This window comes from Cuculus canorus, chromosome 1 (genome assembly GCF_017976375.1).
Source record: "Cuculus canorus isolate bCucCan1 chromosome 1, bCucCan1.pri, whole genome shotgun sequence".
Classification (NCBI taxonomy): Eukaryota; Metazoa; Chordata; class Aves; order Cuculiformes; family Cuculidae; genus Cuculus; species Cuculus canorus.
Genome location: NC_071401.1, coordinates 15,974,230 through 16,000,725, shown reverse-complemented (window position 1 = coordinate 16,000,725; position 26,496 = coordinate 15,974,230). Strand labels below are relative to the sequence as shown.

The window sequence follows — 26,496 nt, the reverse complement described above, 5'->3', positions numbered from 1 at the left end:
CAGCATGTGGGTTGTTTACTGCAAAGCTGGGTGCAGGACTCCCAGTATCAGTTGGATTTCACCGTCCTACACCCCTGCAGCTCCCACATACCCGGCCCAGGTGCTGCCACAACAGACAGTAAATTTCCAGCCATCTTGTTGGGGTGTGTAGGATCAGGCCTGTACCACACACTGTTTGGGTCTTTTAATCCAAGTATGTTATAGCTCAGTGGATCTGCAGCTCGCTGTCTGAAGTCTCCCCAGGGAGGATAACTGCACTTGAAATAACTCACGACAAAAGAAATGCAAGTTTTGTCCTACGCGCAAGTGTGTTTTAAAGCTGGGCAATTGAAGGGGAGGAGTTGTGCTGGAGAAGTGGATGTGTCTTTTGGCAGCTGGGCCCTCTCATTAAACGAACAGAGAAGACGGAAGAAGGCAACTCCCAGCATCGCTCCCCCTTCCCGGTCCTCTTCCCCCATCCCACTGCTGTAGGATCTCCTACGTGGCACTGTGGGGGCAGGGAGCACCGCCCAGAGCGCCTGCAAAGTCCAATTCCACTTGGAAATCACTCCATAGCGACAGAATTCTCCCTCCACAACGCAGATCAATCCAATTCCTCATGTTTTTACCCTAGAAAATATGTTCATGGTCAAGATTAAGCTGTTAGCTGACATTTTGGTAGGATTTGCTAATTTTCTGCAAAGTCATATCCTAAAGCCCTGCGATTTATTGTGGTTGTTCTTGGAGCACTGCCTTCAGGATTGTGTTGTCTGGGCAGATGAATTAGTAGTGTGGGACAGTTAGCAACAGCAGGAATAGGGAGGAATATACATTTAAATATCAATCTTTATGCTGGGCTGCGTGTCCTCATGCACAAAGGACTATTTTTATTCAACTCCAAAGCCCCACTGTTGAGGCAAAGCCATTTAAAAGGACAGAAGCACAGAGCCCTGGACTTGTGTCAAAGGAGTTTGGTGCTGGGAGGCACTGAAAGAGATCAAGATTAACATTTTGAGAGTTTATTTTCAATTTCACTAAGAAGAAAAAAAAATCTTACACGGGAAGTAATTACACAGAAGGGTTTGAAGGTGGAGCAATTCAAAGCTTGGCAGAGAAGACAGGCTGACACTGCAAGTTTAGAAGAGATATTCTTATTTCTCAGGTGGTACATGCTGCTGATATAGACCAGTAACTTTTCACTTGTGTATTGACTCTGCTATCAGCAAATTCATTTTTTGCTATGGTAACATAGTAATAAAGCCAAGATTGTGCTATAAAAGCCCTGGGGCCACATTCCGATCATTTATGCAGACACAAATCCAAGAAAACTGCTCCAAATATACACTGGTGTACACAAAAATACAATTCTTAAGGTACTTTAAAACTCTCTTTCTCTCTGAATCCCTCCCAGAAGGAAGCTGATCTCTGAACATCACCTCTGTGAAGCCATTAGGACCCTTTAGGCACATTATCATTAAAGACTGCAGTGTAAGGTACCTGCTAGGATGCAAAATGCCCAGGGAAGATGTCAATTGGAAATGGGGTTTGTTCAGATATTTTTTTCACCATACATGCCACCAAAAAAAGAGGAAAAAAAATAATAAATTAATCACAGAAATATAGGAGCCTTCAGGCATGTGAAATGACTTCATGCTTGGCACCCAAAAGATCACCCAGTGAGTGAAACCCCTTTGGCACTTTTCCCCTGTAAACAGCTTTTGTGCAAACAACACCACATGGATCAATTCAGCCATAATAAAGGCTATTAGGAACTGATGAATGGGACAATCTTTTTCATAGCCAGAAGCAAACACTGGGTGACCACAACAAACCTTCTGTTATCTGCTACGGCTGTTATCAAGGTCTTGTTGCTGCAAGCCATGCTATGAGCAAAATCATCGTAGAAACACACATTTTGTTTTGCTGTTAGAGTTCTGGGCAGCTGGTTTATTGCAGCTGGTGGAAAACTTTGTACATGGAGGGCTCAAAGACATTCCCTCATTTGAGGTGTGGAGTATCTACTCACAGGGCATCATCTGAACAATTTAGACAGAAGAAAAATGTCACTTTCTGATGCCATTTTCTAGAACCGGTGGAACAGTGTTGTGCAGGGGAATGGACAATGGGAAGATGAGATGATTGCAATGCAAGGTGCTTGCAAGACAAAACCCAGTACTGCGGGCAGAGTATTCAAAGCCAGAAGACTAAATCAGATGCTGTTTTCTACTACAGGAATAAGACGTAGCAACCTCCTGAGACCCACTGTCTTGTGAAGGAAGCAGAGAAATTTGCAGAGCCAAAACCAGCATTAATAGGGGGGGAAAATGAAATTATGTGGTGATTAGAAGCAAGCGAAGACAAAGATATCAGTTAAACAACACAATGATGCAGCATCCTTCTGCTAACAGTAACCACCAGTAAAGATGGTGCTTAATTACCGAGTGGTACCTAGAATATCTCTATATCTCAGATGGCCATTAAAATATTCCATGCCTGCTTCAATGTGACAGGGTTGAAGTCAAGCAGCGTTCAATACTCGTGACTCAGCGCAGAAACTTGTCTATGGCACATACTTTGCTGTAAGCGCTCTCAGCCAGGCAGTCTGGCGCTGGGCAGCACGAGCGTTAACTCCTTCAACATTACTTTGGGGCTGCGAATATTTGCTGCCTTTCTAAACTGCTTAAGTTTGCCAGACACAAGGATTTTGCCACAGTGTTATGCTACACTGAAGAACAGACTCCAACTGACCTGCTGCTTGCACAGCTCTGGTGCAGAGGGAGATTTGGAAGTGTGCAAGATGCAATGGGCAAATTCACTTCTCCAGCACTTTTCTCCCCCTACTACAGAGGAAAAAGACAGGATGTTAGAACAGATGGGGAGCTGGGTAGAAAACCAGTCTCTGTGGGATACAGCAATAGAAGGAAGCTCTCCGGCTGCCTGTAACTTGGCAGATCTCTGCAAAGCAAATGATGGGTCTTTTTTGGGTATCACCAAACAGGGGGACATTTCAGATGGCAAGATGCGTCTTGTACCAGGTGCAGACATTAAACATTTGTTGCTTGGGACTGCTGCAGCCGTGGCTGAAGCCTTTTGCAATGATACAAAAAATGCTGGCAAAAAACCCCTAAGACTTGTCTTGGAGTTTTAGAAAGCAAGCATCCTTTATTAGGCCAAGACAACAGGAGGGAGCGATCTCCATCAATCACGTGCAACTCTAGCTGAAGCACCTCCCATATGAAGACAGGATGAGAGAGTTGGGGTTGTTCAGCCTGGAGAAGAGAAGGCTCCAAGGAGACCTTATAGTGACCTTCCAGTACCTGTAGGAGCTACAGGCTGGGCAGACTGTTCACAAAGGCTTGTAGTGATAGGACATGGGGCAATGGGTATAAATTGGAGAGGAGCAGATTTAGACTGGACATAAGGAGGAATTTCTTCACCATGAGGGTGGTGAGGCACAGGCACAGGTTGCCCAGGGAAGCTGTGGATGTCCCATCCCTGGAGGTGTTCGAGGCCAGGTTGGATGGGGCCCTGGGCAGCCTGATCCAGTGGGAGGTGTCCCTGTCCATGGCAGGGGGTTGGAATTGGATGATCTTCAAGGTCCCTTCCAACCCAAATTATTCTATGATTCTATCATTCTATTACTTTCCAAGGATTAATTTTAATGTTATTAAATGCACTCCACAACAGTCAAAACTCTTGCTAATTCCGAGCTGGCTCCAACTCTGCTTGTCCTTTCATTTGAGATGGGAAAAAGCTACAAACAGGTGATTACAGAAAAAGACACATCTATTCAACACAGATCATACTGAACACAAGACATTATCATCTTCAAAGAATGAACAGTGTCTGGAAAAACATTGTTTGGAAGAAAACATCTCATCATGAAACATAGAATTATAGAATCATAGAATAGTTTGGGCTGGAAGGGACCTTAAAGATCATCTAGTTCCAATCCCCCTGCCATGGGCAGGGACATTCTGCCTAACTTTCTGAAAATACTACTTAGATGAAACTTCGGCTTAGCTTAAATCAAAAATAGTCCACTTTTTGTAGCAGTAACTACTTCTTGTATCAGCAACATCCCTGACACCGGGAAGGATGACACCCCAGAAAAGAAATTCGAATCAATCACACAGCACTCCGCCTCAAGAGGTGCCCGGAGGAAGGGAAATCAGACGGGTCAGAGGCTGGTGAAAACGCCAGAGCCCGGCTTCAGCTGGGAAGAGCCTCTCCAACCCCTCAGCGCTGGAGCGGGCAGAGGAGGGACCACGCGTCCCCCCCTTCTCGGCGGCCGCTCGCTGCCATTGGTGGGCGCCCGGCAGAGCTGGATCGGATCCTCCCCTTCCTCTCCCTCCCCAGGCGTTTTTTTTTAAGAGGTTTTTCCCAACTTTCCAGAAGTTTCTCCCCGGCCCCTTATATACCCCCTCGGCGGGACCGCGAGGCGCACAGGGGTCGATCCGAGCATCACTGGGTGCAGCGCATCCTGCAGGTGAGGAGGGGGGGACCGGGGCAGGGACGCAGCCAAGAGGAGCTTAGGGGGTGTCCTGGGATCCTGCTTGCTCCTGGCTGGCCCCACAGGGCAGGGAAGTCGCGGTGGGGAGCATTGCGCGGGGGGGAAGAGCTGCGTGGGGCTGGTTTGCATCGGGTTGGAGTGGGGGATACGGGGAGGGTACAGGCTGCCCTGCAGGCTGGCTCTGTTTTGTGACAAAGGGCATTAAAAGTTACCCACACCACCTTCAGTTTGCCAGAGGTGGTTGCAGCAAAACTCTGCCCTGGTTTTGCACGCAAGGGGTGAGGGGGATAAGCACCAGATGGTGCAAGTGGTCCCGGAGGAGCCCCGGCTCCGGCCCAGCCTGGGAGCCTGCGGGACCCCGGGAGCAGCCCCGCTCACTGCAGCCTCCCTGCGGCAGGACTGACTAACGCTGCCCTCTGCCTGCCCTAACAAAGCCTCTTGTCCCTCTGCTGACACGGAACTGGCCTTGGACTCGCTTGTCTCCATCCTGCGGCTTAGTCTTGTTCATGGGAGAAATCATAGCATAATTTGGATTGGAAGGGACCTTAAAAGATCATTCCAGCCTCCCTGCCATGGACAGGGACATCCCACTGGATCAGGCTGCCCAAGGCCCCATCCAACCTGGCCTTGAACACCTCCAGGGATGGGGCATCCATAGCTTCCCTGGGCAACCTGTGCCACTGCCTCACCATTCTCATGGTGAAGAAATTCCTCCTTACAACAAAGTCAAATCTGCCCCTCTCCACTTTATAGCCATTGCCCCTCGTCCTATCACTACAAGCCTTTATGAATAGTCTCTTTCCAGCTTTCTTGTAGTCCTTTCAGGTACTGGAAGGTCGCTATAGGATCTCCTTGGAGCCTTTCCTTCTCCAGGCTGAACAAGCCCAACTCTCTCAGCCTGTCCTCTTATGGAAGGTGCTCCAGCCCTCTGATCATCTTTGTAGCCCTCCACTGGACCCCTTCCAACAGTTCCATCTCCTTCTTATGTTGAGGATTCCAGAACTGGACACAATACTCCAGATGAGGTCTCACAAGAGAGGAACAGAGGGGCAGAATCACCTCCCTCAGCCTGCTGGCCACACTTCTTTTGACACAGCCCAGGATACTGTTGGCCTCTGGGCTGAAGCGCAGTCCAGAATACAGTCCTGTAAGGGGAGTGTGCCTCTGGCTGGCTGGCGTGGGCAGTGGCATCGTGAAATATTGCCAGGAAAGTGGTCCCTGACAGTCCCAAGGAGGTCTGCAGGATGCCACGTTGGCATGGGGCGTCCCCTTGCAGAGCTGGGCTGTCTTGATACAAGAGAAGACTGTTACTAGCTACGCATCCCCCACATTCCCTCTATTTTCACCCTGGGTTATGAATTCACCAATAACCTCAGCTATAATGTAAGGATGGGCGAAATTTCTCTGTCTCAACACTCATCACAGCGCAGCACCCCAGCCAAATTTCTCACCACTCTCTGAAGTAATAAACTTTTTTTAAGCTGAAGATGTAAGTAGCATGGACCACTCGTTACTGGCAAGAGAACTACTCCATGTATCTGTTTTCTTTCAGAATGAAAAAGGCAAACGTTGACCTCACTATGAAAGAGTTTCAAGGTATCTTTAGAAATAAAAGGGAAGAAAAAAAATCAAAATGAAACGCCTCAGATTTTAAATGCTTGCCGCGCACAATGCTGTCTGCACTGTAAAGGTGCATCAGGGGAAGTTTTGAGCCTGTTGTACAAGTCTTTACTCTTAGGTAGCTGGGATGGCTTTTCCTTTCAGCAGAAGGCTTGCTTCCGAAAGGATTTTAGGATACAAATTTCCTTCCTCTCCAAGGCTTCGCAATTCCTACTTTGGCAAAGGGTCCCTGGTGCAACTGCGCATTCTCTTTGCTTCAGGCTCTGTGCATGTTTTCTTCCATATGTAATCCCAGCGGGCCCTTCGCTTCCTGCTCTGTTTGCCTTAACCCTGAAGCTGCCCTGCTGCTGCCCTTTCTTGCAGTCCCTTCTTGTCTCCAGATGCAAGGAGCAGCCTCTGAGGCTGGCCCGGAGCAGGGTAGGAGGAGAGAACCAAGGAAATGTCGCCTCGGGCGTGGTGCACCCTGTCTAGGGAAAAATGGGTGTGAAGGTGGAATTTAAGCCCTGGGGATCTGTTGTCAGGAAGGTTAGCAGTGAGTAGCAAAGTCTGGGGAGTGAAGGAGGGTCTGGGGACGGTTTATAGCCTCGGAGGCAGGTACAATAAGCTCCAAAGAGCTTTCAGGCATAGAATTTAGGGTTAGTCGGTCTGTAGATGTACTGAAACTAGCGAAGCTGGGAGCTCAGAGCCCTCACTGAGGAGCCCGCACATATTCTGTGATGGGCTGCATCCATGTAGTGCTTATTGGGCAGGGTCTCTGGGGGAAAGGAGGGGTGCTACACCTTCCTCTCACCCAGTACCTCTCTGGCAGGGCTGTACAGGCAAAATTAAGTCAGATAGAGTTGGATCTATCAAAGGCCCCCTCTGTTAGTCTGGTGGAAGCTCATGTGCTCCATCTAGTGTCTAGAAAGCTGGGGTCCCAACAGAGGACAGTCCTTGAGATTCATTTACTGCAGCAGCCCCCGGATTGACAGGCAGCATGAGCTGTGTGGCCTTTGGGCAGCACAAACACCCCACTTGTAGCTTTTCCTTACTAGGGCAGAAGTTTGACCTGCTACTGTGGGGACAGAAGTACCTGTTTCTTATATTCCCTGGCCTCTCCTTAGGTCACTTACTGTACATGCAGATATAGTAATGCTTTGAAAGGAAGCTTTCATTCATAATGCACGGGCACTGCATGCCAGAGTGCGGCCTGGATTCCTGAAGATTAATTGTTGTTCAGGGGAAATCCCAGTGTGTACCTTGGATCGTTGTACCTTAAGTGAAGCGGTTATGTAGATGCTCTGGCTATCACTGGTGCCTACGAGTGGGTTTCACTGGAAGAGCCCCTGGGATCTTTGCATGTTCCATAAAGGGCTTGAATCATGCTGACAGTGAGCTCTTCCTGCCCAGCAGGTCCTCAGAGGTGTTGGGTACAACTGAAGCCATGTGGATTATTCTGGTGCTTGCTCTCTGCGGCCTTGCTGCAGCTGTGCCCTCGGAGGACAGGAAGCTGAGTGACAAGGCAACAACACTGGCTGACCGCAGCACAACGCTGGCCTTCAACCTCTACCATGCCATGGCGAAAGACAAGAACATGGAGAACATTCTGCTGTCCCCTGTAGTCGTGGCCTCTTCCCTTGGCCTCGTGTCTCTTGGGGGCAAGGCCACAACTGCCTCCCAAGCCAAAGCAGTGCTCAGCGCAGACAAACTGAATGACGACTACTTACATAGTGGGTTGTCCGAGCTCCTGAATGAAGTCAGCAACAGCACAGCTCGCAATGTCACCTGGAAGATTGGCAACCGTTTGTATGGCCCTGCCTCCATCAACTTTGCTGACGACTTTGTGAAGAACAGCAAGAAACACTACAACTATGAGCACTCCAAAATCAACTTCCGAGACAAGAGGAGCGCCTTGAAATCCATTAATGAGTGGGCAGCCCAGACCACAGATGGAAAACTCCCAGAGGTCACAAAAGATGTTGAGAAAACCGATGGTGCCCTTATTGTCAATGCCATGTTCTTCAAGCGTAAGTTCTACCTTCAATTCTTGATACAAGTGACCCAAAACTTAGCCTGAGCCAATATATAGCAGCCCAAATGGGAAGCTGAACAAAGGCCCACTTGAGGCATGCTCTTTCGGAGTGAGTAGTTAGGCACTTTGCATGAAATTCTCACCTGTTCGCTTTTCTTACAATCTGAGTTTCTTTCCTGTAGCTCACTGGGATGAGAAGTTCCATCATAAGATGGTGGACAACCGTGGCTTCATGGTGACGCGTTCCTACACTGTGGGAGTTCCCATGATGCATCGCACAGGTAAGTTGAAACCTGCCCCGTGTTAGGACCAGCTGGAGTTACACTCACTGCTGCTTCGTTACCTAGTTTTTCTCCAACTGCTTCCAAGATTGTTTTGCCTCACAGGCAATAAAGTGAGAGAGAACAAAGCAGGATGTGCTTGTTCTGCTAATTCAGTCTCATTGTGAGCACAGAGAATTCATGTTTATTATTGGGTACTTGGCTGTTAGGAATAAAATCTAGCTCATCACGCAAATGAGCACCTCAATTTTGAGTTGTTGCCAACTCCAAGAATGCTGGGCTGGTTCCCAGAAGAGCATTTGAAGTTACTTCTCTTGCTGGTCAGGGAGAACCCAGGGTGAATTTGGAACAAAGTTGTGGGTAGTTTTGTCTCTGCCCCACATTTCACCATTTCGTACCTCTACTTCTGATTTCAAGGCCTCTACAATTACTATGATGATGAGACAGAAAAGCTCCAGGTGGTAGAGATGCCACTTGCTCACAAGCTCTCCAGCATGATCTTTATCATGCCAAACCATGTGGAGCCTCTGGAGAGGGTTGAGAAACTGCTGAACAGGGAGCAGCTGAAGACCTGGGCTGGCAAGATGAAGAAGAGATCAGTGGCCATCTCTCTGCCTAAAGTCATCCTGGAAGTTAGCCATGACCTTCAGGTAAAGGAGGTTCTTACAGAAAACAGTTGGGCCTTACAGCTCTTTGGGGTGGGATAGTGGCATGATGGGTTATCTGCCCCTGTTGTCCTTTTTCAAGCAGCTAGTGTAACCACGGCTGGAGAGGATCAGACTGTGTTATCTCCAGGATGGTTGCTGACCTCTTTTCTCCTCCTAGAAACACTTGGCTGATCTGGGCCTGACAGAAGCCATTGACAAAACCAAGGCTGACCTGTCAAAGATCTCTGGCAAGAAAGACCTTTACCTGTCCAATGTCTTCCATGCTGCTGCTCTTGAATGGGATACAGATGGGAACCCCTATGATGCTGACATCTATGGCCGGGAGGAGATGAGGAACCCCAGGCTCTTCTATGCTGACCACCCCTTCATCTTCATGATCAAGGACAATAAAACCAACTCTGTTCTCTTCATCGGCAGGCTTGTGAGGCCCAAAGGGGAAAAGATGCGTGATGAGTTGTAGGCAGGGTTTTTTGTGGTTTTTGGTTTGTTTTTTTTTTTTTTTTTTCCGCAGAGCTTTGGTTTGTGTGGTTTTTTTTTAGTGGGTGATTTCAAAAAAAGGGGAAACACTATTTTGTATCCTTCTCGAACTATGGGTGCTATTCAGACCAGGGTGCATTCTGATGAGAAAGCAGCATACACTTTACCTCACCCCAAAATACTTATTGCACAAGCCCACCTCTAGAGAGGAACGGGGCAGCCTGGCACAAGAGGGTCACCAGGAGTGGAAAGGGACTGGCAGGCGCTCTCTCAGCTACTGGCATCCTCAGCTGAGATGTTTAGGCTGATGTCTAGCTCCTCCCTGCACTAGTTAAGCCTCCCTGCAAAGGCACAAGCCCTTCACCCTTCAAATGAATCTGCACATGTAGCTCTGCTGCTTTTCTTCCCCTTTGATGCTATATGTGGCACCACATCAGAGCTGCTCTGGTCACTTTGCAGTTGCTCCTTGCTTCTCTTCTTTCTTCAGTGGTATATGTCAGAGCACAAAGGGCCAATTCTGTGGTCCAGCCCCCTCTATGGCCTTGGGAGCAGAGCAGGACCCTGGCAACATGTAGGAACGGTGATTGGAGTTGTGCTCTCTGTCTTGCCCACGCTTGCTTTTGATGTTGTTGGATGCTTCAACTGCAGCAGGTCACCAGCCTCTTAGCTAGAGCATTGCAAAGCCAAGCGCAGCTTTTGCTCAGCACTTTACAGAGAAGTAAAGTGGCTTAGGGGTATCAGCAGAGAGGCCAAAGAGCAGATGGGCTTCTGGAAAGATAAACCTGAGGTCCCTTCAACACTCTCTCATGACAGAAATGGCTGTGTTCCACCTCTCTGAGGACCATGAAGGGGGCCCTTGGGCCAACAGCTGCAATTAAAATCCTGAACCAGGCAAATGGGGGAACTCACTTCTGTGGGTGTTCCTGTATCAGCACCTACAACTGGCAAAGAGACAGTTACCACTGTGAAAGTTCTCCCAGTTACGAGCAGGGTTGGTGCGTATCAGCTCCCATCGCAGGCCAAAGGACTCCCTGTTGGCTTCTCATAGGAAGGTGGAGCAAGTTCACTTTCTTCTTTAAATACAAAGGTTTAGAACTGCCATTACCTGAATTCCTAATGACCCTTTTCAGAAGCTTCACTCTTCCATACTTGGTGCCCAGTTAGCTGACCTTGATAAGGGCACGCCAAAAAACAGATTTATTTATACTTTTATTTATGTCTGGTAATGACTAAGTTTCACAGGCTGCTCCACCCAATACTTGGAGGCTGTTCTTATCTTCTCTCATTCCAGATAAGCCTTGCTACGCACTGACACAGCCAAAGCAAGTAATGACAAGATTATTGAAATGAGAGAAATCTCCGCGTCACAATTTAAGTGTCAGTTATTTGTAATTGGCAAAGGATGGTGACTGCATCACTTTTATTTCCCTGCCAGTGTGCTTGCCGTTAGGTTGCTAAACAGAAGCCCAATACTGCATTTTCCTCAGACCATAGAAAGACTATTTCCACTTATTTATTAAATTACAACTAAGTCTCTTATTGGGTGTTTCCTACAGGCAAAAATGCAGCAGCTTGTGCCTTGTAAGTTTGACCCAACCATGCCTTCTGCAGGCTTGCAAGGTTACACAATTGCAGAAAAGCTCATCTGCCCCAACTCCTATCCAAGCCAGCCAGAATGGGAGATTCTTGTCCTTAAGCCTCTTCCCAGACTGTATTCCTAGGTGCTTTCCCCGCTGTGTCGGGAGGTAGGAGGCAATCCACAAGGATGTACCCAAAGCACAGGAAGCCTGAAGCCCCATGTGTATGCTACACTGCCTGGTGAACCAGTGCACTGAAACCCTCACGCTGTAGCACAATATGGAGGATGGGGGTGGGTGGGTAAAAGGGGTGGGCGAGGCGAGAACACACTGTGGGATATTGTGAATTATTTGCATCATGTGGATGCAGGCATCTGATGGCTTTTATTGTCTGTTCTTGCACCACACCATGACAGTTCTATAATTTTGCAATAAAACTTTTTCAATGAACCTCTAGTAGTCACAGTCGCTTGGTGGAGTTTGGGTGGATACAAAATACTCTTAACTAGAGAGGTTTCTTGTCATTCTTAAATCCAATACACCTTTCTTAATCTAGTAATTATGGGCAAAAATCGCACTTAACAGCTAAATTCCCATGACATGTCTGTCAGTCATGGGAGAGGAAAGCTATTAACAGGTCAGCTTTTCATTTCACTTTTAAATTTTCCTCCTGAAACTGCAAGTATCTGGTATCGAATGCTTCACAGGTAAAGGAGCCACTGCCCTGCTCTGTCACTTAACAGAGTACCAAATGGCTGTTAAAATAAAACAGCATAGGCACAAGAAGTGAGCCATTAGCCACAGGCACCAGCCTCCCTGACACTACAATCCTTAGCTTCTCTAGCTGTGATCCAGTGGAGGGAAACAGAGAAGGAAAAAAGAACTGCAAGTACCTGCACCATCACCATTGCCATACTGCTAAAAATGCCTTCCACAGCCCCTGCTGGCCCATGTCCTTATGCTGCTGGAAAGGGATTAACCTTCTGCCACTCAGTCAAAAGCACAACTAAAGCCACAGAAAAGCCCTTTTCCCTGCACCAAAACAGCACGTGTCTGGGACTGGCAGGCGCACACATCCACGTGGAGGTCCTCACAGACCAAATAAGCACTGTGTGCTTGTCAGATCAGTCTTTCACTGCATAATGTTACAGAAGCCATCTCCAGCACTTATCTCGTCACCCCACAAACACCATCAACCTGGAACAGCAATATTGCAAGTTAAAAGCTTTCCAGAGCTCCTGAGCTCATCCTACCCCCAGCATGACTTGCAAAGAGCTTTAAATGTTCATGGTTTTCACCCTAGGGAAGATGGCACCCTCAAGGCACAGGGAACTGAATGAACACCCTACACCTCCTTCAGACAGCTCACTGTGGTGGTAAACTCCAACCAAAGCATGCTAGAAAAGTGTTTCAGTTCACTCTTGCAAACCTCTACCATTGTGGGATAATCATAGAACACTTTGGGCTGGAAGGGACCTTTAAAGGTCATCAGGTCCAACTCATGCTCTGTGAGCAGGGACATCTTTCACTAGATCAGGTTGCTCAGAGCCCCATCCAAACCAACCTTAAATGTTTCCAGGGATGGGGCATCCACAGCTTCTCTGGGCAACCTGTGCTAGTGTCTCACCGCCCTTACCGTAAAACATTTCGTCCTTCTATCTAGCCTGAATCTGCCGTTTTAGAATCATAAAATCATTAAGGTTGAAAAAGACCTCTAAAATAAGAGTCCAACAGTCAGCCCAACACCACCATGCCTTCTAAAAGATCTCCTGAAGTGCCACATCTACACATTTTTTAAATGCCTCCAGGGAAGAAGGCTTCACCTCTTTGCTGGGCAGCCTAGTCCAATGCTTCACCACCTTCAGTGAAGAATTTTTTCCTAACAGCCAACCTAAACCTTCCCTGATGCAACTTGAAGCCATTTCCTCTTGTCCTATCACTTTAGTTAGGAGATGAGGCCAGCACCCACCTCACTACACCCCTCCTTCCACGCAGTAGTATACGAGAGTGATAAGGTCTCCCCTCAGCCTCCTCTTCTCCAGACTAAACCACCTCATTTCCCTCAGCCTCTCATCATCAGACTTCTGCTACAGACCCTTCAGCATCTTCGTTGCCCTCCTCTGAACACACTCTAGTAACTCCATGTCTTTCTTATACTGAAGGGCCCAAAACTGAACACAGTTAAAGAGGTACAGCCTCACCAGCACCAAGTACAGAGGCACAATCACCTCCCTACTCTCATTTAGTTTAAAACCAGTACGCCATGTCGTATCACTACAAGGCCCTACTAGGATGCCCGTTTCCTTCTTTCTTACAAGCCTCCTTTAGGGTACTGAAAGAGCACAATAAGGTCTCCCTGGAGTCTTCTGCAGGCTGAATAATCCCAACTCTTTCAGCCTCTCCTTACAGGAGACATGTTCCATCCCTCAGACCATTTTTCTAGCGTCCTCCAGTCTGCGTCTTCCCTGTGCTAAGACTTCAAGAGCTGGATGCAGTTCTCCAGGTGGAGCTTCACCAGAACGATAATCCATGATGTACTCAACTCCCCACAACATGATGGCCCTATCAGGAAGAAAAGACCAGCAATACCATTCTCAAACACACTACTTGCGCACCTCTTGATCTTACACACAAGCAACTAAACATCTCTTGATTCTACCAGTCATCAGCACTGAGAGATTAATAGGCTGATGGACTGGGTTAAACCAGAAAGAAACTGAGCGACCTGCAGGAAAGCCAGCCCTCACTGGAGGACTGCAGGGGAAATTCCTAGCTCATCATCTAGCATATTGGGACCTTAAAAATACAGACACAACATGCAAGGCCTTGCACTGCATGTCTCTCTTCTATTGCTTCGGGTCTTCCAGCTTTCACAGATTTCCTCCTCCTATAAAGTACCAAAGCCGGTCTGTCATCTTTTTTTAAATTTTTTTTTCCAAATAGAATTCATATTAAAAAAACCTTAATGTCTTAACACCTACCATGTAGTAACTTTTTTTTTTAAGCTTTCCACTGAAAGATGTGCACAGAAACCTGAAATCAGACTCACTCTGACACGCTGAGAAAGCAAATCTGTCTGACAGACTTAACCAGCCTCCCAGCCAGCACCCTGCCAGGCTGGGTTTCCAGGCGGCCTGCCAGAAAAGCTGGGAACAGGAAGGCTGAGGCTTACACATCCACACATACTGCCAGGCAGACCAGTTTCTAACAGTTTAAAACTCCAGTTCATGAATTACCTGCCTAGCTCCTGCAGAGAAGCCTCCTGAAAATGGAAAAGTGGATGTAGAAGCTATTCCTAAGCACCAAATTTTGCAGATTTGTACATTTTTTGTTAACGCAACAGGTTCTGAATGTCTCAAAATCTTAACAAAACAAAGCCTTGATGCTGCACAACACATGAACTCTTACAATACACATAACAGGCTCTTCCCATTACTGCACTAGACTTCAAAAATCACACTGGGAAAGGAGATAACAGAACTACAACTTCTGCCCAAAACCCAAACCCCTGAAACTGAAGCAGAGAGCATTTGGTTATAGCTTGATCACTGCAGACAACAGCATTGAAAGAATGCAATAGAGCAATGGAACAGAAGTGAAAATGCATCCCTGCATAAACAGCATGCCTTTCAGTAGCGTAAGTAGCCTTGTCACCTATCATCAACTTCAGGATCTACTGATGTTCTCCTACAGCTCATTAAAGTCAGTCATTAATACAGTGACAAATTAATGGGCTGTCTACTCAAGTCTCAAACGAAGCCTAAATATATTTCCACCTCAAAGTCTGGGACAGGAGGTTTGAAATCCAGTGTACACTTTTTCCTCCCCCAACTAATGTGCCAGTACCTGCTCAGAAGTTTATCTCACCGCATATCTCCACCAAGTAAGGTTACCTGAATTGTAATTTCCCTATAGGGTCTATAGACTTGGAAGTCACACAGTGAACATCTCTTTAGTGACAAGGAAAATGGATTTAGAGAGGCGAAGTGTTTAGAATGCAGCAATACTTCAGTTGAAGCCACAAAGATATAAACTACTGCAACTGCTTTCGACATTACTAAGAAAACGCCCCCTTCTGGAAACTCGGAGAAAAGCACTGGTAAAGAAGTGAAGAGTTACCAGTACTACCCCAGTTCATGGAGTGTAATTTATGACTCACTAAATTCTGCATTGCTGCTCCAGCTCTACCTAGAAATCAGCATTTTGTCCCCACTTTGTGTAGATCAGGATCTGGTAAATTCAATCCAACAGGGTAGCACAAGTCGGAAGAAATGCAAACTATTCCTTCCATACAAAGGTGAGAGCAAGGCTTTCCTGGAATACATCTTGCAGAAGGAGAGAAAAAAAAAAAGCACCTTGACAAACACTGCCTTTTGTGATTTTATTAAGAGATGTTTTCAGGACAGTCAAGCTTCTGGTTGCAGACGTTATAAAACCTACAACAAAAAAAAACAACCCAGAATATCGAGTGAGATGGCAGTAAAACACTTCCCATAATCATTTTTCCACCCAAAACACTCAAACAGGCTCAAAGTTTTCAAATTAAATGGCATGTCTCATTTCCTGCATTTTAGCCAATGATCCTCCTTCTCCCCACAGCCAGATCTTGCTAGTCAGACTCCTGTTTCACTGTGGCCCTGCAAAATCCCTGAGCACTCCCTGTTCACACAAAACCAGCCTCAGTCAGAAAACACTACAGCCTGGCTCACACCTTCTGACTAAGGAAGCCTGCTGGAAGAGGCCCTGGGCCTCCTGTTGCACTAATCAGACAAAATGAGAAAAATCTTAAGAACAGTAACTTGCATGTTTTCACTGGGAGCAACCCAGAGCTACTCATTCAGGGAGGAAGGATTTCAAACCTTGATTATTTACTTACAGAACTACTCTACACATTGTGCTCAACATTACTGTCTTCTAAGTTTATCCAAAACTGGATCCCATGAGATGGGCGAATGAGGAATATATACTCTATGCTGTCAACTGCACATTGGCAGAAGCAGATGGAACAAGGTGTAAACATTCAAAGCACTGAACCTTTCTCAGAAAAAAAGCCTTCACATCACTCAAATCATGACCTAAGGTCTCCAAATCCATGCTGTAGAACACACCATGAAACAAGGCACTTGGAAAAGGATATTCCCTTTCAGACTTGTGCCTCATCCTCACTGAGGAGTGTGCTTAGCTGTTTTGCAGTATGCCTTAAACCACGCCCCCTTCCCCTTCATCCAGGGCAGTATTCCAAACCTAACCCAGCTGGTCACTGCACCTGGTACAGCGCAGCAGCTTCTCTCCCCAGTATCCCAGCTACTCAACAGCTTTTTTTGACATCTCTTCACCCAGATCCTCACCAAAGCTACCTCCCACCACTCATAGGCACTTACCCTCAGGCAGTGGGAACCGGCTGAGGCATGGCTGGCTGTTCTGGTTTGCCACCCTTCTGCTCTGAAATGGGAGTGGTGGGCAAGATCTCTTCTTTGGGTTCCACAATGCTGACATGGTCTGGCAGAGGCTTTTTGGGGCCAATCTTTCCACTCGGGTCCCAGGGTAGCATAATCTTTACTTTGATCCCCAGTACTCCTGCAAAGAGTGACAGGACAACACAGACGTGCTAAATGAACAAAAAATATCAAGCACACCTTCAGTGGGGACAAGCCCCAAGGTTAAAAACTATCCTATCTGCAGCAAAACCATCTCCTAATACTGAAGGTGCAAGCAGATTAATACAAATGTGCTATAGCTTGAAAATCCAATTACAGTGAATTTACATCAGCTTGTTTACCTCTGTCCAATTAACTGCCTTTGCTAACCGCAGCCTGGGACTATGATGAAAATATGCTATATCCTTAAGTCACACTAACTCTGGTTTTAAATCCTGTCCTTCCTGGGATAACCTGGCTCACTTTCCTAGGAAACTGCACTGGTTATTTTGCATCCCTTCTCAGACAAATGCCTCTAAATCATTCAACGAGTAGGATATCTTGCTCAAGGTAGCCGTAGCACAGCACCACAGAACATGGCACTGAACAGGCTGCAATGACACAAGGACATCCCTTCTGACTCGTCATCGTATCATCACCGAAGGGAAGGTAGAGAATAGCTTTGTCTATGCTAATATCCCTACACCAGGTGTTCTGCAGTTATGTAACCTGAAGTCAGTTAAGATGCAGAAGTCATTTGTGTTTTACCAAGGGAAGGAAAAGTGGAAGCAGGCTTGGCTGGTTTAGCTGGGAAGCCTTGCCAGGGCACAGCTATGAGGGAAAACTGTCTTGACACTTGCTTTTTTGTGAGTCTCACAGCACCCATGTTTTGCTTACCTACCTCAAAGAACCAAGAAAGTCAGAATCCAAACTGCCAACAGCTCTTACATGCAGTCAATGTGTGTTTTATTTTTAAACCGTTTCGCTTAGAGGCCACAGGACCCAAATGACAGTACCTGGAAAATCTAAAGCCATATTCTCAACTGGAAACATTCAATCCCCACCACTAGAAAAGTGGATGACCTCGGATAAGTACACAAAATTCTGTTGTTTGCTGAAGGCCTCTTCTTTATTTCCCATTCACATTAAAATGCCAAAGAAATCTCTGCTTCAGATGAAATGTGCAAACTCAAGCAAGAGCTTAGTTGCAAAAACCTGAGAGAACAGGTTTTCAGAGTCAGTACAACTCTTGGTAGCACAACTGAACCACTCTGCAACATTGGTGGTACATCAGAATCATGTGAGTTATCAATTCCAGCCTACAGACACAGGACAGCAGGAGCTGTGATCTTTTGGCTTTGAAGCACTGAGAGAAGGAATCAACAGATCTGCAAAGCGTCTTCATGTCAGCCACTCACCCTGCCGGAGAAGGACGTGACGCACAGCTGTGTCAACGTAGTAATTCACTGGGTCTCCACTGTGGATCATCAAGCCATCCACGAACTTCATGGACTTGGCACGCTGACCTCTGAGTTTGCCAGACACAACCACCTCACAACCCTTGGCACCACTCTCCATGATGAAGCGGAGGACACCATAGCAGGCTCTGAGGAAGAGAGCAGCAACAGCACAGCCTTACTCCCACTCTCCCAAACCCACATAGCTCCGTGGAGGTATTCTACACCAATTTCAAGCACAGGTAATCACAATTCAACTTCTCTTTGTAAAAAGCCTTCAGAATGCACAGGTGTGCAACCAACACTCTGTCAATGCTACACAATGCAGCAAGCGTTCACACCATTTTAGCAGTCAAATTCATCCAAGGAAAATCTTGTGACTTAATGGTATTTGTAAGGTGGTGGGAACAGGGACAAGCAGACATTCTTTGTGACACAAAAGCAGCTCCACAGCTGAAGGTGGCCAATTCACCCACATCAGGTGTGCAGCTCCCCATCCCTTCTCAGACAAATGCCTCTAAATCATTCAATGATGACAGGATGCTCCTGCTGAAGGACCACAAGCAGCATCACAGAACATGATGCTGCAGAGGCACTGCAACAAGAGCTACCCACTTCTGACTCGTCATCTTATCATCACTGAAGGGATCTGAAAAGCTAGGCCACTGTCACCTGAACTACAATTCAACCAGAAGGCATGTAATTGTGTTTCACTGCTCCACTCATTTTTTAACAAAGAAATAAATGCAAGCAAACCAGTCACAACTTGTAATGTGATCTACTCAGACTCCAACTTTCAAGTCCGAAATATTTTATCTAGCAATTACAATCAAAAATAACTGTTTACTCAACAGAAGCTTTCTACATGGTAGAACTATCTAAAATGATAACCGCCCCTTCCAAGTGCAGCATTACTAGGTTAAATTTTCAAACTAAAGACAAGTTGGGAAATAGGGTTTTTTTTTAAACGGCATTTAGATCCCACACTTCCTCACGGTGTCATCACATCAACTTGCCCCACTCACCGACGCACTGCTAAACCTCCCAGAAGTTTGTATCGCAGCGACTCCGCCTGGGCGATTGCACACAGACCTCTTGTGGCCACCTTCTCGGCATAGAGCTACAAGAGAAAAGAAGCGAACTCAGAAACAGAGCTGCATTTCGAAGTACTTTAACAAAAAATAGGACTTTGGTCTCTATGCCTCATCCTCTACACCCAGTTCAGCTAGTCATTCCACATTTACATGCATCTTTATTCTGAGACACTACCACCCCCTAGCTCCTCTGACGCCCATCTCCTACCCCTGGCAGAGCTGCAACACACTGATGACACTCCAGTCAAAGTCAGGAGATTTAACACATTCACAATGCAGTCTCATAGAGCTGCTGCTTCAAAGAGTCCCAAAACATCAGGTATCATGGGATACAGGCATCCAGACAATCACTAGAACGTCTCTTGAGTCACAGTTTTCACAACACATCAGTTATGTAAGTCTGCTTAAGTATCAAAATCAAATCCATGAAAAGGTTTGAGTTTTGAAAGCTGGGAACGTGAGGCATATTAAATCTAATATCTCCAAGAGACCGAAGTCTGATAGTCCAGAAGAAGGCAGCGTTCAAAATCATGCATACAGTATTCCTAGAGCTGACAAATCGCAATGTGCTCTGGGAGAATTTGTGCCGTTCAGTATGTTTATGCATCCACTGGAGACAATCTTCACTGTATAATGTGATCCAGCAACACTGGAATAATGTGAGCACCACCACTGACCACCTATTCCCCTCCACTCCAACAATTCCAATTTTTTTCAGAGGCAAATACTAGCAAGGGCAGCAGATTTCAAACACTGAAAGACTGGAACCTACTGCTGTGTTACTTTTGTTTATTGCATTACAAGAGCACCACACTCAAAAACCTCAAGAAATCCTTCTACACCGAAACAGTTTCTTTATAAGGACAGAAGCACTATAAATTCAACAAGGGCAATGGTAACACGAATGCCAAACATCATGCTGTTAGATTAGCTTCTCACTCGAATACCGAGACAGCAATATTCTCTAGAAGATATTTACATATAAAGTTTAAAAAGTTTTATCTACATCATCTTTGTTGGGAAATTAGAGAAAACCAGCCAATACAGCATCATTCAAAATACCACAAAGAGCAAAGCATACTTCAGTGCAAGAGTACTTTGTAGGAACAGGTAAAACGTGCCCCAAGTTATCTTTAAGTCAAACTGCCTTTCAGCTGACACCATCCAGACAGTGCACAACCCACTTACTCTTTTAACTGAGACAGTTTTACCTCAACGCTTCCCTCAGGGAATCCAAACCTCTTCTGCACGACAGCCGTCAGCTCCCGGATGCGGCGTCCCTTCTCACCCAGGACATTTTGAGTTCTGGAAAAAAAACCCATACAGTACAACTAAGAAAAGTGCCTTCAGGTCTGAGACAGTAAATATCCCAAATAGCTTCCAGACTGACCATCTAATTCAGTTGAGGGATTGTAACACTGCCATATCAATAAAGATCACTTCAGGATCTCTTTCCTGTGTAGCTTCCTGTAATATTTACCACTTCAAGCTTCAGCCTGCAGCAGCATCCCTGACAGCCTTGCACAGCATCTGCGAGTCAACAGCAGCATCTCAGTTACCTGGTGGCAAGTATGATAATCTCAGTCCTGGTTGGAGTGACCCGGACTTCTACCCCAGAGTACCCGTCTTCAGCCAGTTCACGAGTCAGAAACTCATTCAGCTCAGCTTTGAAGATACCGTCAGCGACAAACTATAAAGCAAACAGATCAAGTCAAGCTCTGTTGAAAGTATCTGGCCTGTACACAAGACTTTCAAATTCTGAGTTTGCGTGCAATTAATCCTGGGGATCATCCTGCACTCTGGCAGTCCCTGGCCCCACAGAGAAGCAGCAGCAGCAGCAGGAAGAAATAAAAGCGTCTTCCTTAAAGTTCCCAGAGACAACTCACTTCTGCCAGGAACTTATGCCACTGCCTGAACCACCTTGCTACAGTCACTTTTGTGCAGAAGGCTGAAATAACCAGCTCACTGCTACAAGAAGGATGTTGAGGCTCTGGAGCGAGTCCAGAGAAGACCAATGAGGCTGGTGAACAGGCTGGAGAACAAGTCTTATAAGGAGCGGCTGAGGGAACTGGGGTTGTTTAGCCTTAAGAAGACTAGTCTGAGTGGAAACCTTATTGCTCTCTACAACTACCTGAAAGGAGTTTGTAGAGAGGAAGGTGCTGACCTCTTCTCCCATATGACAGGTGATAGGACAAGGGGGAATGGCCTCAAGCTGCACCAGGGAACGTTCACACTGGATACCAGGAAGAAGTTTTTAACAGAAAGGGTCATCAGGCACTGGCACAGGCTACCCAGGGAGGTGGTTGAGCCACCATCCTTGCAGGCATTTAAAAGACGGGTAGACGAGGTGCTCAAGGACACGGTTTAGTGGCAGACAGAAACGGCTGGACTCGATGATCTAAGAGGTCTTTTCCAACGTAATGAATTCTATGATTCTACGATTTTGTACTGGTACTTCGACTCAGTGTGAATTCACGTGAAATAATTAGCGAGGTCACATCCCGTTCCCAGTCGCACAGGGCTCTCACTCCCCCCTGACAGCACGCAGGCCCCAAGCCTCCCTCCTGCTGCCAGCCAGGCAGCGCCCTGCACCCTCCCAGCCTCTCTGACCCACAGAAGCAGGGAGTCAATGAACCTAAACTAAAACAAAAAGGAAAATAACACCAAGCTCATCCACTCGCAGCTCCGCGTCCCAGCCCGCCTCTCCTGCGCACACCAGCCCGAGACAGCCCCACGTAGGGCTGTGAGGGGAGAATCACGGCCACCCCCCGCCGCCATGTTCCCCGCCAGGCCGGGCCAAGACGCATCCGCCGCCATCCTCCGGCACCCGCCGCCATCCCCTCGCCTCCGCCCCGCCCCGCCGAGGCGCGGAGCCGCCCCCAGCGCGATGCCGCCGATATGGAAGTGCCTGGCAGCCGCAGCGAGCGTGGCGGCCGCCCTTACCTTGCGCTTCTTGGAGATCTGCACCGCCATCTTGAGCCGCGCCGCCCGGCGGAAAAGAGGGAGCGCTTCCCCAGAGGCGGGCTATATCCTCCTTCCGCCGCTCCCCATTGGGCCGTCGGTGTCACGTGCTCTGGGGCGAAGGCCGATGGGAAATGTAGTTTTAGCGGGGAGCCGCCATCTTGGGGAGGCTTAACCCTACCGATGCCGGTGGGTTTGTCCCCCGCTACCGGACTTCTGCTAGCGCCCACATTTGGCATTAAACCGGCTACAAAAGCAGTGTAAACGGGCACGGGGATTGATACCGAGCTGAGGGGTGCAGTTGTCACTCCAGAAGGACAAAATGTAATCCAGAGGGGCCGGACAGGGTAGAGTAGTGGGGCTGTGAGAACTTCATGAGGTTCAACAAGGCCAAGGGCAAGGTCCTGCACCTGGCTTGAGGCAATCCCCAATTTCAGTACAGGATGTGGGATGATATGATTGAGAGCAGCCCTGTAGAGAAGGACGTGAGTGTGCTGGTTGACGAGGAGCTCGACGTGAGCCAGCAATGAGCGCTCACAGCCCAGAAGGCCAACCGTATCCTGGGCTGCATCAAAAGAAGCGTGGCCAGCAGGGCGAGGGAGGGGATTCTGCCCTTCTATTCCTCTCTTGTGAGACCTCATCTGCAGTATTGTGTCCAGTTCTGGAATCCTCAACGTAAGAAGGATATGGAACTGTTGGAATGGGTCCAGAGAAGGGTACAAAGACGATCAGAGAGCTGGAGCACCTCCCATATGAGGACAGGCTGTGACAGCTGGGGTTGTTCAGCCTGGAGAAGAGAAGGCTCCAGGGAGACCTTATAGCGACCTTCCAGTACCCGAAGGGGCTACAGGAAAGCTGGGGAGGGACATTTTACAAGGGCACGGGGGAATGGCTTTAAATTGAAGGGGGAAGTTGTGGCTGCCCCCATGTTTAGGTTAAATATTAGGAAGAAATTCTCCACGTTGGGGGTGGTGAGGCACTGGCACAGGTTGCCCAGGGAAGCTGTGGCTGCCCCATCCCTGGAGGTGTTCAAGGCGAGGTTGGATGGAGCCTTGAGCAGCCTGATCTGGTGGGAGGTGTCCCTGCCCATGGCGGGTGGGTTGGAACTGGATGATCTTTAAAGTCCCTTCCAAACCAACCTGTTCTATGATTCTATAATTCAACCCAATTTGCAATTTAGATGTCCGCTCTGGTGGTGAAGCATTCCTCCCCTCTAGGCTCTGAGGCCAGGCATGAGGGCAGCGAGCAGAGCCCTGCTCCTAATGGGCTGTGTCTGTCTTTTCAGCCTTTTTTTAGGCAATTATAGATGAAAGAAATGCCCATCAGGGAAAAAAAATGTGAAAATCATAGGCTATTTGGTTATTTCCAAGAGTCTTTGCTACCAGAGGATCATAGAATCATAGAATCACTAGGTTGGAAAAGACCTTTGACATCGTTGAGTCCAACCGTACCTGTCCGCTACTAAACCATATCCTCTACTCGGTCTTTTAAATACTTCCAGGGGTAGTGACTCAAGTGCCTCCCTGGGCAGCCTCTGCCAGTGCCCAATAACCCTTTTGGTGAAGAATTTTTTCCTAATATTCAATCTAAACCTCCTCTGGCACCACTTGAGGCCACTTCCTCTCATCCTATCACTTCTTACTTGACAGAAGAGACCAACACCCACCTCACTACTACCTGCTTCCAGGGAGCTGTAGAGACCAATAAGGTCTCCCCTCAGCCTCCTTTTCTTCAGGCTAAACAACCCAGTTCCCTCAGCTGCTACTCATATGACTTGTTCTCCAGCCCCTTCACTGTATTATCATCCAGTAATTTGCTGATTTATGTAAATTTTAACAGTATCTATTAACTGCTCATAGCTAACTGTAAATATAAATGACAGCCAACTGTAATCTTAAAGCTCTTGCACATCTTTCCTGCTGTGTGTGTGCAGCATCTCAAGCAACAGGGCTGTGGTCCTGATGCCTCGCTGCAAAATGAGTGATTCTGTGAACAAGACTGTTGTGGGTCCAATGCAAATCTTTCACATTTTGGGGTTTTTTCCCTCCTACAATGGCATCGTCACCTCTGCAGTTTGGGCACCAGGTTAAATTAGTACAAGCAGGATGGAATTTCTTCCTTGACATTTCTGTGGTGGCCAAAGATGGGGGAAGTGGCAATGTTTTTTTGAAACGGGGATTACAGTGATTTGGTTGTGCCACTTCAATTAAAAATAACAATAATGCGTAGAATTTGAAACATGAAAATACCACAACTCTAGTGGGCAAATATGTTCTGTTTGGGAAGAGTCAACAAAGAGGAGGCCTGCCTTGCAAACCTGCCAGAAGATAGAGAGATAAGGGCAAAAGGGGTTATTCTCCCTCTGTACTCGGCACTGGTGAGACTGCACCTCGAATACTGTGTTCAGTTCTGGGCCCCTCACCACAAGAAGGATGTTGAGGCTCTGGAGCGTGTCCAGAGAAGAGCAATGAAGCTGGTGAAGGGGCTGGAGAACAAGTCTTATGAGGAGCGGCTGAGAGAGCTGGGGTTGTTTAGCCTTGAGAAGAGGAGGCTGAGGGGAGACCTTATTACTCTCTACAATTACCTGAAAGGTGGTTGTGGAGAGGAGGGAGCTGGCCTCTTCTCCCAAGTGACAGGGGACAGGACAAGAGGGAATGGCCTGAAGCTCCGCCAGGGGAGGTTCAGGTTGGATATCAGAAAAAAATTCTTCACAGAAAGAGTCATTGGGTACTGGAACAGGCTGCCCAGGGAGGTGGTCGAGTCGCCTTCCCTGGAGGTGTTTAAGGAATGGGTGGATGAAGTGCTTAGGGACATGGTTTAGGGAGTGTTAGGAATGGTTGGACTCGATGATCCAGTGGGTCCTTTCCAACCTGGTGATTCTGTGATTCTGTGAAAAAGGGTGAAATATGCTGCTTCTCTTTCTGGAAGGCTTCTCTTGGAAAGCCTTGCTAGAAGCTTTACAGAAACAGCAGGTGAAGCAGGTGAAGGTGGGAGCATTGCACAGCTCTGCTCCTTACATAGATGCTGCAGGGATCTATGAGGCAAAAGAAATTTAATGTTAGAATTATCAAAAAAAAAGAAAAATAAGAAGAAATAGGAGACCATAATACTATAATTTCATGGTTCTGTAAATAATTCTGCTGTGTGTCCACTGGGTACATCTGATCCTCTGTCTCCAAAAGGGTAGAGGCAATGTGGGAGAGGGTCAGAGCAGCGCAGCAGGAATGCTTACAGGTTTGGGAGCACTTCTGCATGAAGTAAGCTATGCAGACTGCGTCTCAACCTGGGAAACAGAAAACATGGTTGAGATGTACCAACCCACACAAGCTTTGAGAGGATGGGCAGGGTCTAGGTCTTCACCATCCCAGAAAGAGTAGCTGAAGGCAGCAGGAGCTGAGTGTTTGGTGCAAATAAGCTTGTCATATTTTCAGTTTTATTTGGGCTTTTGCGTACAGAAAGAAACTCTGGAATAGATGTCCTCTGAGCCAGCGCGGCTGCTCTTGTTTGTAGGTAGCTGACAGTAGTAAACTGCAGGTTAGGGCCAGTGGCAGTTGATGACTCCTGTCCCCCTCAAGAGGCACTGCCACAGGCTGATCTGCCTGGCAGCTGTGTCTCACATTGCCTTTCCGGCTGCACTGCTCAGGTCACGCATAGTTGATAAGCAAAGATCAAGGTCTCGTAAACACACCAGGCAGCAATCAGCATCACTCTGGGAACAGGGAGGTGGAGAAGGCATCTCTGCTCCAGAGCTGGTACCAACCCTGGAAGGATGGATAAAGAGTGGACTGGGACCTCCACTGCCTGGCAGTGTGGGTGAGGGTGCCTGACACAACCCAGCCCTTGTCCAGCTGTTTAAGCTCTCTCCCAGACACAGCGGCTACATCCAGACCCCTGTTGAGGTTTGGTCTAAAACTCCTTGGCTGAACCCCACCAGGTCCCTGATAACAGAGTCACAGCACCAACGATGGTGTTTTGGGGCCCGTGGTTTTGGCACAGCTTTGCTATCTCATTGAGACATAGCCAGACGAACTATGCAGGGAATACCAGTATGACCAGTGCAGGGCTTCTAAAATGACTCTCCTTCAAACACCCACCTGGCATCGCCTGCGGGGAGGCAGCAGCACCTGGAGGAGCCAGCTCTCCTCTCTGCCGGGAGACGGGCAATTTTGCCACTAGATGTCAGTGGAGACGGTTTCCACGGTGGGAAAAGCTTCGCGTCTCTCCTCACCTCCCTCCCCCCTCTTCCCCAAGGATTCATTTTTCCAGGATTGGAGTGATGACGGAGACGTCAGCGAGACAGAGCCTGTCCAGAGCAGCCTTTGGTCCATTTTACAAGGACAACTGTCAGTGAGGGACTTGTGTCCTCTCTTGCCACCAAACATCTCTCACTGATGATGTGCCCAACTGTCATGCCCTGCTCTCAGCCAGCTCCGTCCCCTCT

At 47.6% G+C, this 26,496-nt stretch overlaps 2 protein-coding genes and 2 non-coding genes across 5 annotated transcripts; 1 reads left to right on the top strand and 3 right to left on the bottom strand.

Moving 5' to 3' along the window:
* Positions 1 to 4,309: 4,309 nt before the first annotated feature.
* Positions 4,310 to 11,437, top strand: SERPINH1 (serpin family H member 1). 2 transcript variants are annotated; one of them, XM_054073616.1, is made up of 5 exons: positions 4,310 to 4,468; positions 7,505 to 8,118; positions 8,306 to 8,404; positions 8,822 to 9,054; positions 9,230 to 11,437. In XM_054073616.1, the coding sequence occupies exons 2-5, from the start codon at positions 7,536 to 7,538 to the stop codon at positions 9,530 to 9,532; spliced, it is 1,218 nt and encodes a 405-aa protein (XP_053929591.1). In that variant the 5' UTR covers positions 4,310 to 4,468; positions 7,505 to 7,535; the 3' UTR covers positions 9,533 to 11,437. The 2 variants fall into 2 exon arrangements, with proteins under 2 accessions (XP_053929591.1, XP_009564711.2); XM_009566416.2 differs by having other exon boundaries at positions 4,312 to 4,468; positions 7,502 to 8,118.
* Positions 11,438 to 15,493: 4,056 nt separating this feature from the next.
* Positions 15,494 to 22,129, bottom strand: RPS3 (ribosomal protein S3). The gene is made up of 7 exons (XM_054073632.1): positions 22,038 to 22,129; positions 20,654 to 20,784; positions 20,306 to 20,399; positions 19,026 to 19,120; positions 17,962 to 18,149; positions 16,508 to 16,703; positions 15,494 to 15,562 (listed from the first exon to the last, which is right to left on the bottom strand). Exons 1-6 carry the CDS (start codon positions 22,065 to 22,067, stop codon positions 16,510 to 16,512), a joined length of 732 nt encoding a protein of 243 aa, XP_053929607.1. The 5' UTR covers positions 22,068 to 22,129; the 3' UTR covers positions 15,494 to 15,562; positions 16,508 to 16,509.
* LOC128851030 (small nucleolar RNA SNORD15) lies at positions 17,060 to 17,207 on the bottom strand. Its single transcript, XR_008448319.1, has one exon. It is a non-coding gene; the product is annotated as a small nucleolar RNA SNORD15 (small nucleolar RNA).
* On the bottom strand, positions 18,499 to 18,645 carry LOC128851031 (small nucleolar RNA SNORD15). The gene has a single exon (XR_008448320.1). It is a non-coding gene; the product is annotated as a small nucleolar RNA SNORD15 (small nucleolar RNA).
* Positions 22,130 to 26,496: the final 4,367 nt, after the last annotated feature.